Source organism: Nothobranchius furzeri, chromosome 6 (assembly GCF_043380555.1).
Source record: "Nothobranchius furzeri strain GRZ-AD chromosome 6, NfurGRZ-RIMD1, whole genome shotgun sequence".
Classification (NCBI taxonomy): domain Eukaryota; kingdom Metazoa; phylum Chordata; class Actinopteri; order Cyprinodontiformes; family Nothobranchiidae; genus Nothobranchius; species Nothobranchius furzeri.
The window spans coordinates 9,082,577-9,100,671 of NC_091746.1; the positions used below are offsets into that span (position 1 = coordinate 9,082,577).

Below are 18,095 nucleotides of genomic sequence, written 5' to 3' on the forward strand. Positions count from 1 at the left end.
TAAATGGCACGCAGAATTATGTTGCACGAAGCACAATTTCACATCATTCTGGGTTAATTTGTGTGAAAACAAGGTCCAATCAGGCTGAAACGTTAAAGGAAGGTAGAATCTATTGAGTTGTAAGTGTTCTGAACGTTTCTTGATGATAGCACTTTCCTAAGGGGGTCAAACCATGTCCCAAAGGTCACCGGGCCTGGTGTCACTTTAAAGAAGTAGTCCAGTTACACCTTTGTGGGCTTATAACTTGGCTTCTGAATATCCTAGAGAGGTCAGGTTTGTTTTAGAGTACTCCAATTAACAGCCCCCATTACCACAAAAAGGAATGGAGTCATTAGCGCTTATGGTTTTTAAATGGCACCCAGAATTATGTTGCACGAAGCACAATTTCACATCATTCTGGGTTCATTTGTGTGAAAACAAGGTCCAATCAGGCAGAAACGTTACAAGAAGGTAGAATCTATTGAGTTGTAAGTGAACTGAACGTTTCATGATGATCGCAATTTCCTATAGGGGGTCAAACCATGTCCCAAAGGTCACCGGGCCTGGTGTCACTTTAAAGAAGTAGTCCAGTTACACCTTTGTGGGCTTATAACTTGGCTTCTGAATGTTCTAGAGAGATCAGGTTTGTTTTAATGTACTCCAATCAACAGCCCCTACAACCACAAAAGGGAATGGAGTCATTAGCACTTATGGTTTGTAAATGGCACCCAGAATTATGTTGCACGAAGCACAATTTCACATCTTTCTGGGTCCATTTTTGTGAAAACAAGGTCCAATCAGGCTGAAACATTACAAGAAGGTAGAATCTATTGAGTTGTAAGTGATCTGAACGTTTCATGATGATCGCACATTCCTATAGGGGGTCAAACCATGTCCCAAAGGTCACCGGGCCTGGTGTCACTTTAAAGAAGTAGTCCAGTTACACCTTTGTGGGCTTATAACTTGGCTTCTGAATGTCCTAGAGAGATCAGGTTTGTTTTAATGTACTCCAATCAACAGCCCCTACAACCACAAAAAGGAATGGAGTCATTAGCACTTATGGTTTGTAAATGGCACCCAGAATTATGTTGCACGAAGCACAATTTCACATCATTCTGGGTCCATTTGTGTGAAAACAAGGTGTAATCAGGCTGAAATGTTACAAGAAGGTAGAATCTATTGAGTTGTAAGTGATCTGAACGTTTCATGATGATCGCACATTAAGTTTAGGGGGTCAAACCATGTCCCAATGGTCACCAGGCATGGTGTCACTTTAAAGAAGTAGTCCAGTTACACATTTGTTGGCTTATAACTTGGCTTCTGAATGTCCTAGAGAGATCAGGGTTGTTTTAGTGTACTCCAATCAACAGCCCCTACAACCACAAAAAGGAATGGAGTCATTAGCACTTATGGTTTTTAAATGGCACGCAGAATTATGTTGCACGAAGCACAGTTTCACATCATTCTGGGTTCATTTGTGTGAAAACAAGGTCCAATCAGGCAGAAACGTTACAGGAAGGTAGAATCTATTGAGTTGTAAGTGATGTGAACGTTTCATGATGATAGCACTTTCCTAAGGGAGTCAAACCATGTCCCAAAGGTCACCGGATCTGGTGTCAATTTAAAGAAGTAGTCCAGTTACACATTTGTGGGCTTATAACTTGGCTTCTGAATGTCCTAGAGAGATAAGGTTTGTTTTAGTGTACTCCAATCAACAGCCCCTACAACCACAAAAAGGAATGCAGTCATTAGCATTTATGGTATTTAAATGGCACCCAGAATTATGTTGCACGAAGCACAGTTTCACATCATTCTGGGTTCATTTGTGTGAAAACAAGGTCCAATCAGGCAGAAACGTTACAGGAAGGTAGAATCTATTGAGTTGTAAGTGATCTGAACGTTTCATGATGATAGCACTTTCCTAAGGGGGTCAAACCATGTCCCAAAGGTCACCGGATCTGGTGTCAATTTAAAGAAGTAGTCCAGTTACACCTTTGTGGGCTTATAACTTGGCTTCTGAATATCCTAGAGAGGTCAGGTTTGTTTTAGAGTACTCCAATTAACAGCCCCCATTACCACAAAAAGGAATGGAGTCAATAGCACTTATGGTTTTTAAATGGCACCCAGAATTGTGTTGCACGAAGCACAATTTCACATCATTCTGGGTTCATTTGTGTGAAAACAAGGTCCAATCAGGCTGAAATGTTACAAGAAGGTAGAATCTATTGAGTTGTAAGTTATCTGAACGTTTCATGATGATCGCACATTCCTATAGGGGGTCAAACCATGTCCCAAAGGTCACCGGGCCTGGTGTCAATTTAAAGAAGTAGTCACGTTACACCTTTGTGGGCTTATAACTTGGCTTCTGAATGTCCTAGAGAGATCAGGTTTGTTTTAATGTACTCCAATCAACAGCCCCTACAACCACAAAAAGAAATGGAGTCATTAGCACTTATGGTTTCTAAATGGCACCCAGGATTATGTTGCACGAAGCACAATTTCACATCATTCTGGGTTCATTTGTGTGAAAACAAGGTCCAATCAGGCTGAAACATGACAAGAAGGTAGAATCTATTGAGTTGTAAGTGATCTGAACGTTTCATGATGATCGCACATTCCTATAGGGGGTCAAACCATGTCCCAAAGGTCACCAGGCCTGGTGTCACTTTAAAGAAGTAGTCCAGTTACACATTTGTGGGCTTATAACTTGGCTTCTGAATGTCCTAGAGAGATCAGGTTTGTTTTAGTGTACTCCAATCAACAGCCCCTACAACCACAAAAAGGAATGGAGTCATTAGCACTTATGGTTTCTAAATGGCACCCAGGATTATGTTGCACGAAGCACAATTTGACATCATTCTGGGTTCATTTGTGTGAAAACAAGGTCCAATCAGGCTGAAACGTTACAAGAAGGTAGAATCTATTGAGTTGTAAGTTATCTGAACGTTTCATGATGATCGCACATTCCTATAGGGGGTCAAACCATGTCCCAAAGGTCACCAGGCCTGGTGTCACTTTAAAGAAGTAGTCCAGTTACACATTTGTGGGCTTATAACTTGGCTTCTGAATGTCCTAGAGAGATCAGGTTTGTTTTAGTGTACTCCAATCAACAGCCCCTACAACCACAAAAAGGAATGGAGTCATTAGCACTTATGGTTTGTAAATGGCACCCAGAATTATGTTGCACGAAGCACAATTTCACATCATTCTGGGTCCATTTGTGTGAAAACAAGGTCCAATCAGGCTGAACCGTTACAAGAAGGTAGAATCTATAGAGTTGTAAGTGATCTGAACGTTTCATGATGATAGCAATTTCTTAAGGGGGTCAAACCATGTCCCAAAGGTCACCAGATCTGGTGTCAATTTAAAGAAGTAGCCCATTTACACATTTGTGGGCTTATAACGTGGCTTCTGAATGTCCTAGAGAGATCAGGTTTGTTTTAATGTACTCCAATCAACAGCCCCTACAACCACAAAAAGGAATGGAGTCATTAGCACTTATGGTTTGTAAATGGCACCCAGAATTATGTTGCACGAAGCACAATTTCACATCATTCTGGGTCCATTTGTGTGAAAACAAGGTCCAATCAGGCTGAAACATTACAAGAAGGTAGAATCTATTGAGTTGTAAGTGATCTGAATGTTTCATGATGATCGCACATTCCTATAGGGGGTCAAACCATGTCCCAAAGGTCACCAGGCCTGGTGTCACTTTAAAGAAGTAGTCCAGTTACACATTTGTGGGCTTATAACTTGGCTTCTGAATGTCCTAGAGAGATCAGGTTAGTTTTAGTGTACTCCAATCAACAGCCCCTACAACCACAAAAAGGAATGGAGTCATTAGCACTTATGGTTTTTAAATGGCACGCAGAATTCTGTTGCACGAAGCACAATTTCGCATCATTCTGGGTCCATTTGTGTGAAAACAAGGTCCAATCAGGCTGAAACGTTACAGGAAGGTAGAATCTATTGAGTTGTAGGTGATCTGAACGTTTCTTGATGATAGCACTTTCCTAAGGGGGTCAAGCCATGTCCCAAAGGTCACCGGGCCTGGTGTCACTTTAAAGAAGTAGTCAAGTTACACCTTGGTGGGATTCTAACTTGGCTTCTGAATGTCCTAGAGAGATCAGGTTTGTTTTAATGTACTCCAATCAACAGCCCCTACAACCACAAAAAGGAATGGAGTCATTAGCACTTATGGTTTGTAAATGGCACCCAGGATTATGATGCACGAAGCACAATTTCACATCATTCTGGGTCCATTTGTGTGAAAACAAGGTCCAATCAGGCTGAAACATTACAAGAAGGTAGAATCTATTGAGTTGTAAGTGATCTGAACGTTTCATAATGATCGCACATTCCTATAGGGGGTCAAACCATGTCCCAAAGGTCACCAGGCCTGGTGTCACTTTAAAGAAGTAGTCCAGTTACACATTTGTGGGCTTATAACTTGGCTTCTGAATGTCCTAGAGAGATCAGGTTAGTTTTAGTGTACTCCAATCAACAGCCCCTACAACCACAAAAAGGAATGGAGTCATTAGCACTTATGGTTTTTAAATGGCACGCAGAATTCTGTTGCACGAAGCACAATTTCACATCATTCTGGGTCCATTTGTGTGAAAACAAGGTCCAATCAGGCTGAAACGTTACAGGAAGGTAGAATCTATTGAGTTGTAGGTGATCTGAACGTTTCTTGATGATAGCACTTTCCTAAGGGGGTCAAGCCATGTCCCAAAGGTCACCAGATCTGGTGTCAATTTAAAGAAGTAGTCCAGTTACACATTTGTGGGCTTATAACTTGGCTTCTGAATGTCCTAGAGAGATAAGGTTTGTTTTAGTGTACTCCAATCAACAGCTCCTACAACCACAAAAAGGAATGGAGTCATTAGCACTTATGGTTTTTAAATGGCACCCAGAATTATGTTGCACGAAGCACAATTTCACATCATTCTGGGTTCATTTGTGGGAAAACAAGGTCCAATCAGGCAGAAACGTTACAGGAAGGTAGAATCAATTGAGTTGTAAGTTATCTAGAGCCGTTTAAAATAATCATATAATCGATTCATTGCGATGCGGACATAAATGATTATGCATCGATGCAGAAGCGCCCTATAATCGATTATAACATAATGTTTGTTTTCCAACCGCAACATGAATCTTTTAGCCTAGCATCGGCTGATTTTGTCCCTTACTTCATACGTCATAATGGAGCGACGAATGCAGCTGCGCACTGGCGCCTTTGCGGTCATGGCGGAACTAAGCTCCGAGTTAGCGTTACAGATAAAAGACCCTCCAAAGACACTGAAAGCAGACATATGGAGCCGTTTTGGATTTTACCAACAATCAGGGAGACATGATTTGGACATGTCATATGCCGTGTGTAAAACCTGCCACAGCAAGATTAAATACGTCGGGAACACCACCAATTTAAGGAATCATGTTAGCCGTTTCCACCCTGAGTTGCTAACAATAACACCGGCTGTTGAACCGCCCAGCCCTGCGCAGCCAAAAATTAATGCGGCTCTCTCAATAATACCTCCCAACTCGGAAAAAGGGAAGAAAATAACCCAGGCTGTGGGGGCTTTCATTGCGAAGGATTTACGACCGTATTCTGTCGTGGAAAACCCTGGGTTCAAACACATGTTAAAGACACTGGAGCCACGATACAAGGTCCCTGCACGTAGCCACTTCGCAGAACAGGTAATTCCTGCACTGTATGATGAAACCAAAGCCAAGATATTAACCTCCATGAGCAAAGCTAATTTAGTAGCAATAACATGCGATTCCTGGACTTCAGTGGCAACAGAGTCCTATATTACAGTGACGGCACACTACATGAGCGAGGACTGGCAGATTATTTCCCTCGTGCTGCAGACGAGAGCTGTTTATGAGTCTCACACAGGTGCACATCTGGCAGAGCTACTTTCAGATGTTGTTTCAGAGTGGCAGCTGTCAGATAAAGATATTGTCCTGGTTACAGACAATGCTTCAAACATGATTCTTGCAGCTCAAATCAGAAAATTCAAACATGTCAGATGCTTTGCTCACACATTGAACCTGGCATCACAGCGTGGGCTTCGAGTTGCATCGCTTACCAGGCTTCTGGGAAGAATCAGACGTATATCCATATTCTTCCATCGTAGCACAACAGCAAGCCACTGTTTAAAGGTAAATCAGAAATGCTTGGGTCTGAAAAATCAAAAACTACTCACAGATGTACCAACAAGGTGGAACAGTTCCTACGACATGGTCCAGAGGTTTTTGGAACAGCAACCTGCCATTTGTGCCACCTTGTTGTCACCGGAAGTTAGAAAAGGAGAGTCTGACATCTGCACACTCAACGAGACAGATGTATCTAATGCTGAAGACGCTGTCAGTGCATTAAAAGCAATGAAAGATGCAACCACACTAATATCTGAGGAAAGCAATCCAACCATCTCCTTGATTGCTCCACTCAAGGCACAACTTCTCCAAAACATGACCAGCAGCATCAGCGACTCACCCATGATTCACGACATCAAGAATGCTGTCAGAACAGATCTCATGAACAGGTACAGCTCTGAGGCAGAGAAGAAAATGCTTTGTACAGCCTCGGCCCTGGATCCCCGCTTTAAGGGATTACCTTTCCTGACAGAGAAGGAGCGATCAGATGTCTACAGAGAAGTGACTGAGGAGGCAACATGTTTGGAGGTAAATTCATCACTTTCTTTTTGAATTAACATATACATTTCTGTATAATATTCTTAATAATTTGCCATGTTTGGTGCTGTAAGTAATTATTTACATTAGCATAAAATGAGTAAATCCACCGGAATGCTTTTATCATAATAAAAATAAATATTATGATAAGGTACATCAACATTTTCAAAAGTGTGATTAATCATTAAATATTTTAAAATATTGAAAGCCATACAATTTAGACAGACTAGTAAGTTCCCTATCAGATAAAATAATGATTTTTTATTTTTTCCCTAAACAGCAGGAGTGTATTCTGGCCATGCACCCAAAAGTTCCGGTGCAACCCGAAGTTCAGAAGGATGGAACCTCGGCAGACGATCCCTCGGCTGCTAAAAGAAAGCCTACATCATTACTTGTGAGCTTGCTGGGACAGTCTTTCAATGATGTTGAGGTTAGTGAAGAATCCAAGACCCCCTATGTCAGAGCTGAAGAGGAAATGGATAATTATTTGAAAACGTCATCATTGCCCCTGTCAGAGGACCCTTTAAACTGGTGGAGGGTACACAAGGTTACATTTCCTCTCCTGGCTCGACTGTCAAAACGATACCTTTGCATCCCTGGAACAAGTGTATCTGCAGAACGTGTTTTCTCCACTGCTGGAGACGTTATCACGGCCAAAAGATCTACTCTCAAACCACAGCATGTAGATCAACTGGTGTTTTTGCACAAAAACCTTCAACTTCCAAATGTTAACTAGTCATCATTATTACTTTTCAGTACATCTTCTTAAATTCAAACAAATGTTAAAATGTTTGCACTTTTTGTTGTCCCAAGGACTGTTATGTATTATTCGTGGGTTTTCCAAAATATGCCAGTATTGGTAGATTTTGCAAACATCTGAAGAACACGTTTCTTTCCCCCCACACAGCCTGAGAAGTGAATGTCAAATAAGGAGATATTTTTTTATGTTCTTAAGTCCTCTTAAATTTAAAGTTTTTCACTTTTGTATAAGGACTGTTATCACAGGAGAGAATACTTTCCAAATAATTATTTCTCATTTACGGTTGTTCAGAGTTGTTAAATATTTTGTTAGCATCTACAGAACATGTTTTTCCGACAGCCTGAGACATTATTGTTTAATGAGGAAAGAGATTTTTTTTTTGCTGTGCAATCCTCTTAAATGCAAACTAAAGCTTCAAATGTTTGGTACTTTTACACTGTCCCAAGGACTGTTATCAGAAAGCTGTTTACTGCATATTTATGCAAATAAAAGTTTTTGTTAAATAAAAAAGCAAATGTCTAACATATATTTATTGATGACATGAAATCCACATGAAATAATCGTGATGCATCGTGATGCATCGAGATATCGAATCGAATTGAATCGCTGACACAATAATCGTAATCGAATCGAATCGTGAGACTAGTGAAGATTCACACCTCTAAAGTGATCTGAACGTTTCATGATGATAGCACTTTCCTAAGGGGGTCAAACCATGTCCTAAAGGTCACCGGATCTGGTGTCAATTTAAAGAAGTAGTCCAGTTACACCTTTGTGGGCTTATAACTTGGCTTCTGAATATCCTAGAGAGGTCAGGTTTGTTTTAGAGTACTCAAATTCACAGCCCCCATTACCACAAAAAGGAATGGAGTCATTAGCACTTATGGTTTTTAAATGGCACCCAGAATTATGTTGCACGAAGCACAATTTCACATCATTCTGGGTTCATTTGTGTGAAAACAAGGTCCAATCAGGCTGAAACGTTACAAGAAGGTAGAATCTATTGAGTTGTAAGTGATCTGAACGTTTCATGATGATCGCACATTCCTATAGGGGGTCAAACCATGTCCCAAAGGTCACCGGGCCTGGTGTCACTTTAAAGAAGTAGTCAAGTTACACCTTTGTGGGATTCTAACTTGGCTTCTGAATGTCCTAGAGAGATCTATGGCGTTTAAAGCGTGCCACAACCCGTGCACGCGCATTGGGTCCACAGCGCGCGTGTGAACGGGACTCGCGAGCGAAAATATACATGGCAGCGCGCGTGTGAACGGGACTCGCGAGCGGAAATATACATGGCGAGAGGTCATTCGTGCACTGAGAGGGAGCAAACTGTGTCTGTGAGCGCACAAGGATGTGCACAAGTGACAAACCTGTGTGCGCGCGTTGTCAACGAGCACACGGCAGAGGAAAACGTGCGCGTGCGGCAGCCTATGTGCGCGCTCGGCAGCCTCTCTGCGCGCTCGGTTTCTGACTCCTGCTCGCTCGGCTGTAAGGGCTTTTGGCACTCTGGAGGCATGGCCTGTGGCAGATCTTCTCTGTCCTCTGATTGGTTAGTGTACCCCGCACTTTACCCTCTACCTATCTATATAAAAAAGTCTGCTATTCAGTAGTTCCTGGCATAGCTCAGCTGGGAGAGTGGGTGACTCTCGCCCCGGAGGATCCGGGTTCGAGTCCGGGCAAAGGAAAATGCAGTAGATGTCTTGGTAATTTTCCTTAATTTCAGGTATTTTACAGTTGTGACCGTTCAACTGTCATTAAACGTCCGAATGTTTGCTGGGCAGTGTTTTAAAAAGTGCTCATAAGCTAGATGGTTTTAACCATATAAAATTACATTTTTTGTGATACTGGAAAAATACAAACTGAAATAAAACTACTGATTGAAAACATTATGACTGTGGTTGTACAATATATGACTCACTAATACACTGCAAACTCCCTTAGAGTGGGGCTTCCAGAGAGAGAGAGAGAGAGAGAGAGAGAGAGAGAAAGAAAAGTTCTTGCCTCATTAATGAATTGTTTATTTTTTTCAGTATTTAATTGACAAATTATCCTTTCAAATAATTAATTGATGAGTTACATAATTGTCCATTTAGAATTGTTGAATGGACTGAGTCAAGTTTGGTGCACTTTATATATTTCAAAACATGTTTTTTTTATGATGCATATAAATAATTTAAATGTTAATTTAATGAAATATTTCTATTTTTTCATTACCTCACCCTTGTTTTGACAAAAACGGGACCTTGCTGGATAATATCATGGAGAAACTATTTGTTCACAGTACATGGCTCAGTGAGGATCTGTGTACCAATGGAGGAGATACTCAGAAATCTGTCTGCAGATTGTTACAACCCAGACTGGAAGTGGTGGGCTGTAATAAAAAAGGAGACCAAACAGAGGAGTGGGGGTTCAACCAAGGCCGTCAGTTTGTTTTCCGAATTGCTGGGGACAATAACCATACACTTGAGTGGGGTTTAAAAATTGCTGGGGACAATAAAGTAGGCTAGCACAGGGGTCGGCACCCCGCGGCTCTGGAGCCGCATGCGGCTCCTCCATCCATCTGATGCGGCTCTCTGTACTTTTAAAATAATGAATGGATATTTAAATAAAATGCTTTATATTTTACTGCATTAATTTTACATCTGTATGCCAATTCTAAATGTAAAGATTGTCTGCGTGAACCTGAACAGGTCCAACCCGGTCTTACTGTGAGACCGGGTTGACGCGTCACGCTTGTGCGTAATCATATGCGCTTCTGAGCTGCTTTCTGACCTTCCCCACCTACAAAGTTTAATTACAACAATCAAACGTGACAGAGCCCGGATTTGTATTCTGAACAGTCTAAACATGTTTTAAAAAGAATCGCGTGACAAAAGTGGCACCTGCTCAGTAAAACCACCAACAGGGTGAAAAATATCAAAATATTGTCGGCAGAGACGGGCTACAGCTTCTGGATCCACTTTATATAAATCGTTTTATTGATTATCTTCTTACGAAAGATAACTTTGACGTACACGAGCGATCAGGCGCGTTGCAACCTTTTCAAAAGTGTGGGTGATATTGTCTGTGCCTAAAATAAGTTCATGCTATTCATCTTGTTAGTTTAATTTCCATAATAGCGGAGCAGGTGCGAATTTTAGACGCGTCACGCATGTCTCCGTTTTAAACATGTTTAAACTGTTCAGAATCCAAATCCAGGCTCTGTCTCGTTAGATTGGTGTAACTAAAGTTTGTACTGAATGAAACTTTACATTAAACCATGTTGAAAAGAAAAGGATCCGATTAAATCGTTTCCCCCTCATTTACAGTCACGACGTACAGCGCAGTGCGCGTGGCTCTGGGGTTAATCAAGTTTAATTCTTTCTCTTTGCAACAATCTTCACAGGAAGGCAAAACAGTTAAATGACAGGTTACAGATATTTCCATTTGACTGTTTATTTTGACGGATATACTCAAGGATGTTCGTTGATTTCCTCCCACTGAAGCGGTCTGGAAACCCGGTCTCTCTGAGGGATGTCATTTGGAAAAATGTTATTTTTATGAAATTATGAAAGTTTGGCTGAACAGCGCTTGTTCCCGTCTCTAATATGGAGACGCATGACGCATCCAGTCGCCTCTTCAGCTCAGAAAGCACCTGTAGAGACATTTGATCACGCACAAAGTTTATGTGGAGCAGAAGCGGTCGGGCCACGGCAGGTGAAACGTTCCTAGCCTACATGAAGTGAAACTGTTTAATTATAACATTAATATGTTACTGGACACGCAGGTCTGGTTGGTTAGACCAGTGTTTGAAGTGGAACACACACACACACACCAATTAAAATAATGCTGATAGCGTGGACTAGAAGCCAGGTGATGGTTTACGTGTTTAAATGATGATCAGGCTGCTGTAAAATGTAATCTCCATCCACATCCAGACACAATTATCCTCTATTCTTTCTCTATTTGCTCTGCTCTTGTCTGGGCTGATAGCTGACGGTGCGCGCGGCACGCCTAACTAGCGGCTGATGCACATTTTACGCATTTGGAGAGGTGGGCTGGATGCTTTGCGTTTACTGGAAGTTGGTCCACTTAACGTACTGGTGTAGACTACATATTAATGACAAATGAATGAAAATTAAATTGGGAGTTTTTACTTCATATTTTATAAATAAAAATGACGGGGGAACACATTTATGACGTCTTTTTAAACTAAATTTTCTAGCGCGACCTGCCTGCTTCACTTAAGGCACTGCTTATTACGGTCCATCCAGAATTACCGTGGCCCACCCAAAAATGAAAACCTGGCGCCGCGCCTATTATAAACCTCTGCAAATGGTTGTTCTTCACTTTATCAAACTCAGACTTTGTACAGCTAATATCAAGATGTAAAATTATTCAGTCGAGCTCTTCCGTCCCTCCCTCTCCTGCTCTCCTGGAAACCCGACATCGGCTGTCAGAAGCGGAGGTGAAGAAGGAGATGAGGCAAACAGAGTGAGTGTGACGTAAAGAAACCAGACTGGTGTGGAGGTGAGCAAAACAGCTGGAAAAGTGTGGGTGTTGAATCCCCCACGGGTGCGACGCCCATGGTACCGGCTGCTGTCACCTGTTGTGAGCAGCGCTCTGCTGTCTGAGGGTAGGCCCGCCCACAACGATGTGACTGCTGCGGTGTTTTCTTTACTATGGGAAATGGGTAATAAAGGCTCTTTGATGGGAACAGACCGAGTGTTGACATGTGGAAAGACGCTCCTCGGGGCGCGTCTTGCTTGGGCCTCTCCCCTGGAGGTTCTCAGTCAGACCCAGTGTTGACATGTGGCAAAATGCTCCTCGGGGCGCGTCTTGCTGGGGCTTCTCTCATGGAGGCACTCAGTCAGACCCAGTGTTGACATGTGGCAAGACGCTCCTCGGGGCACGTCTTGCTTGGGCCTCTCTCCTGGAGGCGCTCAGTCAGACCCAGAGGAGAAATGTGTCAAGACGCTCCTCGGGGCGCGTCTTGCTTGGGCTTCTCTCCTGGAAGCCCTCAGTCAGACCCATTGTTGACATGTGGCAAGACGCTCCTCGGGGCGCGTCTTACTTGGGCCTCTCTCCTGGAGACCCTCTGTCAGACCCAGTGTTGACATGTGTCAAGACGCTCCTCGGGGCGCGTCTTGCTTGGGCCTCTCTCCTGGAGGCGCTCAGTCAGACCGAGTGCTGACATGTGGCAAGAAGCTCCTCGGGGCGCGTCTTGCTTGGGCTTCTCTCCTGGAGGCCCTCAGTCAGACCCATTGTTGACATGTGGCAAGACGCTCCTCGGGGCGCGTCTTGCTTGGGCCTCTCTCCAGAAGGCCCTCAATCAGACCCAGTGTTGACACGTGGCAAGACGCTCCTCGGGGCGCTTCTTGCTTGGGCCTCTCTCCTGGAGGCGCTCAGTCAGACCGAGTGCTGACATGTGGCAAGACGCTCCTCGGGGCGCAAATTGCTTGGGCCTCTCTCCTGGATGCCCTCTGTCAGACCCAGTGTTGACATGTGGCAAGACTCTCCTCGGGGCGCGTCTTGCTTGGGCTTCTCTCATTTAGGCCCTCAGTCAGACCCAGTGTTGACATGTGTCAAGACGCTCCTCGGGGCGTGTCTTGCTTGGGCCTCTCTCCTGGAGGCGCTCAGTCAGACCCAGTGTTGACATGTGGCAAGACGCTCCTCGGGGCGCTTCTTGCTTGGGCTTCTCTCCTGGAGGCCCTCAGTCAGACCCATTGTTGACATGTGGCAAGACGCTCCTCGGGGCACGTCTTGCTTGGGCCTCTCTCCTGGAGGCGCTCAGTCAGACCGAGTAGTGACATTTGACAAGACGCTCCTCGGGGCGCGTCTTGCTTGGGCCTCTCTCCTGGAGGCGCTCAGTCGACCCAGTGTTGACATGTGGCAAGACGCTCCTCAGGGCGCGTCTTGCTTGGGCCTCTCTCCTGGAGGTTCTCAGTCAGACCCAGTGTTGACATGTGGCAAGATGCTCCTCGGGGCGCGTCTTGCTGGGGCTTCTCTCATGGAGGCACTCAGTCAGACCCAGTGTTGACATGTGGCAAGATGCTCCTCGGGGCACGTCTTGCTTGGGCCTCTCTCCTGGAGGCGCTCAGTCAGACCCAGAGGAGACATGTGTCAAGATGCTCCTCGGGGCGCGTCTTGCTTGGGCCTCTCTCCTGGAGGCGCTCAGTCAGACCGAGTGCTGACATGTGGCAAGACGCTCCTCCGGGCGCGTCTTGCTTGGGCCTCTCTCCTGGAGGCGCTCAGTCAGACCCAGTGTTCACATGTGGCAAGACGCTCCTCGGGGCGCGTCTTGCTTGGGCCTCTCCTGGAGGCGCTCAGTCAGACCCAGTGTTGACATGTGGCAAGACGCTCCTCGGAGCACGTCTTGCTTGGGCCTCTCTCCTGGAGGCACTCAGTCAGACCGAGTGCTGACATGTGGCAAGACGCTGCTCGGGGCGCGTCTTGCTTGGGCTTCTCTCCTGGAGGCCCTCAGTCAGACCCATTGTTGACATGTGGCAAGACGCTCCTCGGGGCGCGTCTTGCTTGGGCCTCTCTCCAGAAGGCCCTCAGTCAGACCCAGTGTTGACATGTGGCAAGACACTCCTCGGGGCGCGTCTTGCTTGGGCTTCTCTCCTGGAGGCCCTCAGTCAGACCCATTGTTGACATGTGGCAAGACGCTCCTCGGGGCACGTCTTGCTTGGGCCTCTCTCCTGCAGGCGCTCAGTCAGACCGAGTAGTGACATGTGGCAAGACGCTCCTCGGGGCGCGTCTTGCTTGGACCTCTCTCCTGGAGGCGCTCAGTTAGGCCGAGTAGTGAGTAGTGACATGTGGCAAGACGCTCCTCGGGCCGCGTCTTGCTTGGGCCTCTCTCCTGGAGGCGCTCAGTCAGACCGAGTGCTGACATAAGGCAAGACGCTCCTCGGGGCGCGTCTTGCTGGGGCCTCTCTCCTGGAGGTGCTCAATCAGACCCAGTGGTGACACGTGGCAAGACGCTCCTCGGGGCACGTCTTGCTTGGGCCTCTCTCCTGGAGGAGCTCAGTCAGACCCAGTGGTGACACGTGGCGAGACGCTCCTCGGGGCGCATCTTGCTTGGGCCTCTCTCCTGGAGGCGCTAAGTCAGACCCAGTGTTGACACGTGGCAAGACGCTCCTCGGGGCGCGTCTTGCTTGGGCCTTTCTCCTGGAGGCGCTCAGTCAGACCCAGTGTTGACATGTGGCAAGACACTCCTCGGGGCGCGTCTTGCTTGGGCCTCTCTCATGGAGGCCCTCTGTCAGACCCAGTGCTGACATGTGTCAAGACGCTCCTTGGGGCGCGTCTTGCTTTGGCCTCTCTCCTGGATGCCCTCTGTCAGACCCAGTGTTGACATGTGGCAAGACTCTCCTCGGGGCGCGTCTTGCTTGGGCTTCTCTCATGGAGGCCCTCAGTCAGACCCAGTGTTGACATGTGTCAAGATGCTCCTCGGGGCGTGTCTTGCTTGGGCCTCTCTCCTGGAGGCCCTCAGTCAGACCCATTGTTGACATGTGGCAAGATGCTCCTCGGGGCGCGTCTTGCTTGGGCCTCTCTCCAGAAGGCCCTCCATTAGACCCAGTGTTGACACGTGGCAAGACGCTCCTCGGGGCGCTTCTTGCTTGGGCCTCTCTCCTGGAGGCGCTCAGTCAGACCCAGAGGAGACATGTGTCAAGACGCTCCTCGGGGCGCGTCTTGCTTGGGCCTCTCTCCTGGAGGCGCTCAGTCAGACCGAGTGCTGACATGTGGCAAGAAGCTCCTCGGGGCGCGTCTTGCTTGGGCTTCTCTCCTGGAGGCCCTCAGTCAGACCCATTGTTGACATGTGGCAAGATGCTCCTCGGGGCGCGTCTTGCTTGGGCCTCTCTCCAGAAGGCCCTCCATTAGACCCAGTGTTGACACGTGGCAAGACGCTCCTCGGGGCGCTTCTTGCTTGGGCCTCTCTCCTGGAGGCGCTCAGTCAGACCGAGTGCTGACATGTGGCAAGACGCTCCTCGGGGCGCGTATTGCTTGGGCCTCTCTCTTGGATGCCCTCTGTCAGACCCAGTGTTGACATGTGGCAAGACTCTCCTCGGGGCGCGTCTTGCTTGGGCTTCTCTCATGGAGGCCCTCAGTCAGACCCAGTGTTTACAAGTGTCAAGACGCTCCTCGGGGCGTGTCTTGCTTGGGCCTCTCTCCTGGAGGCGCTCAGTCAGACCCAGTGTTGACATGTGGCAAGACGCTCCTCGGGGCGCTTCTTGCTTGGGCTTCTCTACGGACCTGGCCCGCAGCGGAGCTCAGCAGCCTCCAGAAGCTGATGGCAGTGTGTGTTTAATCCCCTGCGGGGTGGAGAGGCAGAAACCTGGGTCGGACCTGGTCTGCAGCAGGGCTCAGCAGCCTCCAGAAGCTGATGGCAATGTGTCTTTAATCCTCTGCGGGGTGCAGGAGCAGGAACCTGGGTCGGACCTGGTCTATAGCGGAGCTCAGCAGCCTCCAGCAGCTGATGGCAGTGTGTGTTTGATCCCCTGCGGGGTGGGAGAGCTGAAACCTGGGTCGGACCTGGTCTGCAGCAGGGCCCATTACCACTCAGAAGCTGATGGCAGTGTGTGTTTAGGTCCCTGCGGGGTGGAGGAGCTGAAAGCTGGGTCGGACCTGGTCTTTAGCAGAGCTCAGCAGCCCCCAGAAGCTGATGGCAGTGTGTCTTTAATCCCCTGCGGGGTGCAGGAGCTGAAACTTGGGTCGGACCTGGTCTGCAGCAGAGCTCAGCAGCCAGCAGAAGGTGATGGCAGTGTGTGTTTAAGTCCCTGCGGGGTGCAGGAGCTGAAACCTGGGTCGGACCTGCTCTATAGTAGAGCTCAGCAGCCTCCAGAAGCTGATGGCAGTGTGTGTTTAGTTCCCTGCGGGGTGGAGGAGCTGAAACCTGGGTCGGACCTGGTCTGCAGCAGGGCTCAGCAGCCTCCAGTTGCAGATGGCAGTGTGTGTTTTGTTCCTTGCGGGGTGCAGGAGCAGAAACCTGGGTCGGACCTGGTCTGCAGAAGAGCTCAGCAGCCCCCAGAAGCTGATGGCAGTGTGTGTTTAAGTCCCTGCTGGGTGGCAGAGCTTAAATCCGGGTCGGACCTGGTCTGCAGCAGGGCTCAGCAGCATCCAGAAGCTGATGGCAGTGTGTCTTTAAGTCCCTGCGGGGTGGGAGAGCTGAAACCTGGGTCGGACCTGGTCTATAGCAGGGCCCATCACCGTCCAGCAGCTGATGGCTGCGTGTGTTTAAGTCCCTGCGGGGTGCAGGAGCTGAAACCTGGGTCGGACCTGCTCTATAGTAGAGCTCAGAAGCCTCCAGAAGCTGATGGCAGTGTGTGTTTAGTTCCCTGCGGGGTGGAGGAGCTGAAACCTGGGTCGGACCTGGTCTGCAGCAGGGCTCAGCAGCCTCCAGTTGCAGATGGCAGTGTGTGTTTTGTTCCCTGCGGGGTGCAGGAGCAGAAACCTGGGTCGGACCTGGTCTGCAGAAGAGCTCAGCAGCCTCCAGAAGCTGATGACAGTGTGTGTTTAAGTCCCTGCCTGGTGGGAGAGCCGGTACCTGGGTCGGACCTGGTCTACAGCAGAGCTCAGCAGCCCCCAGAAGCTGATGGCAGTGTGTGTTTAAGTCCCTGCTGGGTGGCAGAGCTTAAATCCGGGTCGGACCTGGTCTGCAGCAGGGCTCAGCAGCATCCAGAAGCTGATGGCAGTGTGTCTTTAAGTCTCTGCGGGGTGGGAGAGCTGAAACCTGGTCGGACCTGGTCTATAGGAGGGCCCATCACCGTCCAGCAGCTGATGGCTGCGTGTGTTTAAGTCCCTGCGGGGTGCAGGAGCTGAAACCTGGGTCGGACCTGCTCTATAGTAGAGCTCAGCAGCCTCCAGAAGCTGATGGCAGTGTGTGTTTGATCCCCTGCGGGGTGGGAGAGCTGTAACCCGGGTCGGACCTGGTCTGCAGCAGGGCCCATTACCACTCAGAAGCTGATGGCAGTGTGTGTTTAGGTCCCTGCGGGGTGGAGGAGCTGAAAGCTGGGTCGGACCTGGTCTTTAGCAGAGCTCAGCAGCCCCCAGAAGCTGATGGCAGTGTGTCTTTAATCCCCTGCGGGGTGCAGGAGCTGATACCTGGGTCGGACCTGGTCTGCAGCAGAGCTCAGCAGCAAGCAGAAGGTGATGGCAGTGTGTGTTTAAGTCCCTGCGGGGTGCAGGAGCTGAAACCTGGGTCGGACCTGCTCTATAGTAGAGCTCAGCAGCCTCCAGAAGCTGATGGCAGTGTGTGTTTAGTTCCCTGCGGGGTGGAGGAGCTGAAACCTGGGTCGGACCTGGTCTGCAGCAGGGCTCAGCAGCCTCCAGTTGCAGATGGCAGTGTGTGTTTTGTTCCCTGCGGGGTGCAGGAGCAGAAACCTGGGTCGGACCTGGTCTGCAGAAGAGCTCAGCAGCCTCCAGAAGCTGATGGCAGTGTGTGTTTAAGTCCCTGCGGGGTGCAGGAGCTGAAACCTGGGTCGGACCTGGTCTGCAGAAGAGCTCAGCAGCCTCCAGAAGCTGATGGCAGTGTGTGTTTAAGTCCCTGCGGGGTGCAGGAGCTGAAACCTGGGTCGGACCTGCTCTATAGTAGAGCTCAGCAGCCTCCAGAAGCTGATGGCAGTGTGTGTTTGATCCCCTGCGGGGTGGGAGAGCTGAAACTTGGGTCGGACCTGGTCTG

The 18,095-nt window shown here is 47.9% G+C and overlaps 1 protein-coding gene across 1 annotated transcript; it reads left to right on the forward strand.

The window, feature by feature from the left end:
• The first annotated feature begins 5,184 nt into the window (after positions 1–5,184).
• On the forward strand, positions 5,185–17,212 carry LOC139070470 (E3 SUMO-protein ligase ZBED1-like). Its single transcript, XM_070552746.1, has 4 exons — positions 5,185–6,669; positions 6,959–7,360; positions 8,833–8,939; positions 16,984–17,212. Exons 1-4 carry the CDS (start codon positions 5,185–5,187, stop codon positions 17,210–17,212), a joined length of 2,223 nt encoding a protein of 740 aa, XP_070408847.1.
• Positions 17,213–18,095: the final 883 nt, after the last annotated feature.

Excerpts from the sequence above, each read along its gene's own strand:
- LOC139070470 (XM_070552746.1), top strand. The coding sequence starts at position 5,185 with ATGGAGCGACGAATGCAGCTGCGCACTGGCGCCTTTGCGGTCATGGCG. Across the intron at positions 6,670-6,958 it reads AGGAGGCAACATGTTTGGAG|CAGGAGTGTATTCTGGCCAT; the intron begins GTAAATTCATCA and ends TTCCCTAAACAG. Across the intron at positions 8,940-16,983 it reads CTCGGCTGTAAGGGCTTTTG|CAGAGCTCAGCAGCCCCCAG; the intron begins GCACTCTGGAGG and ends CCTGGTCTACAG.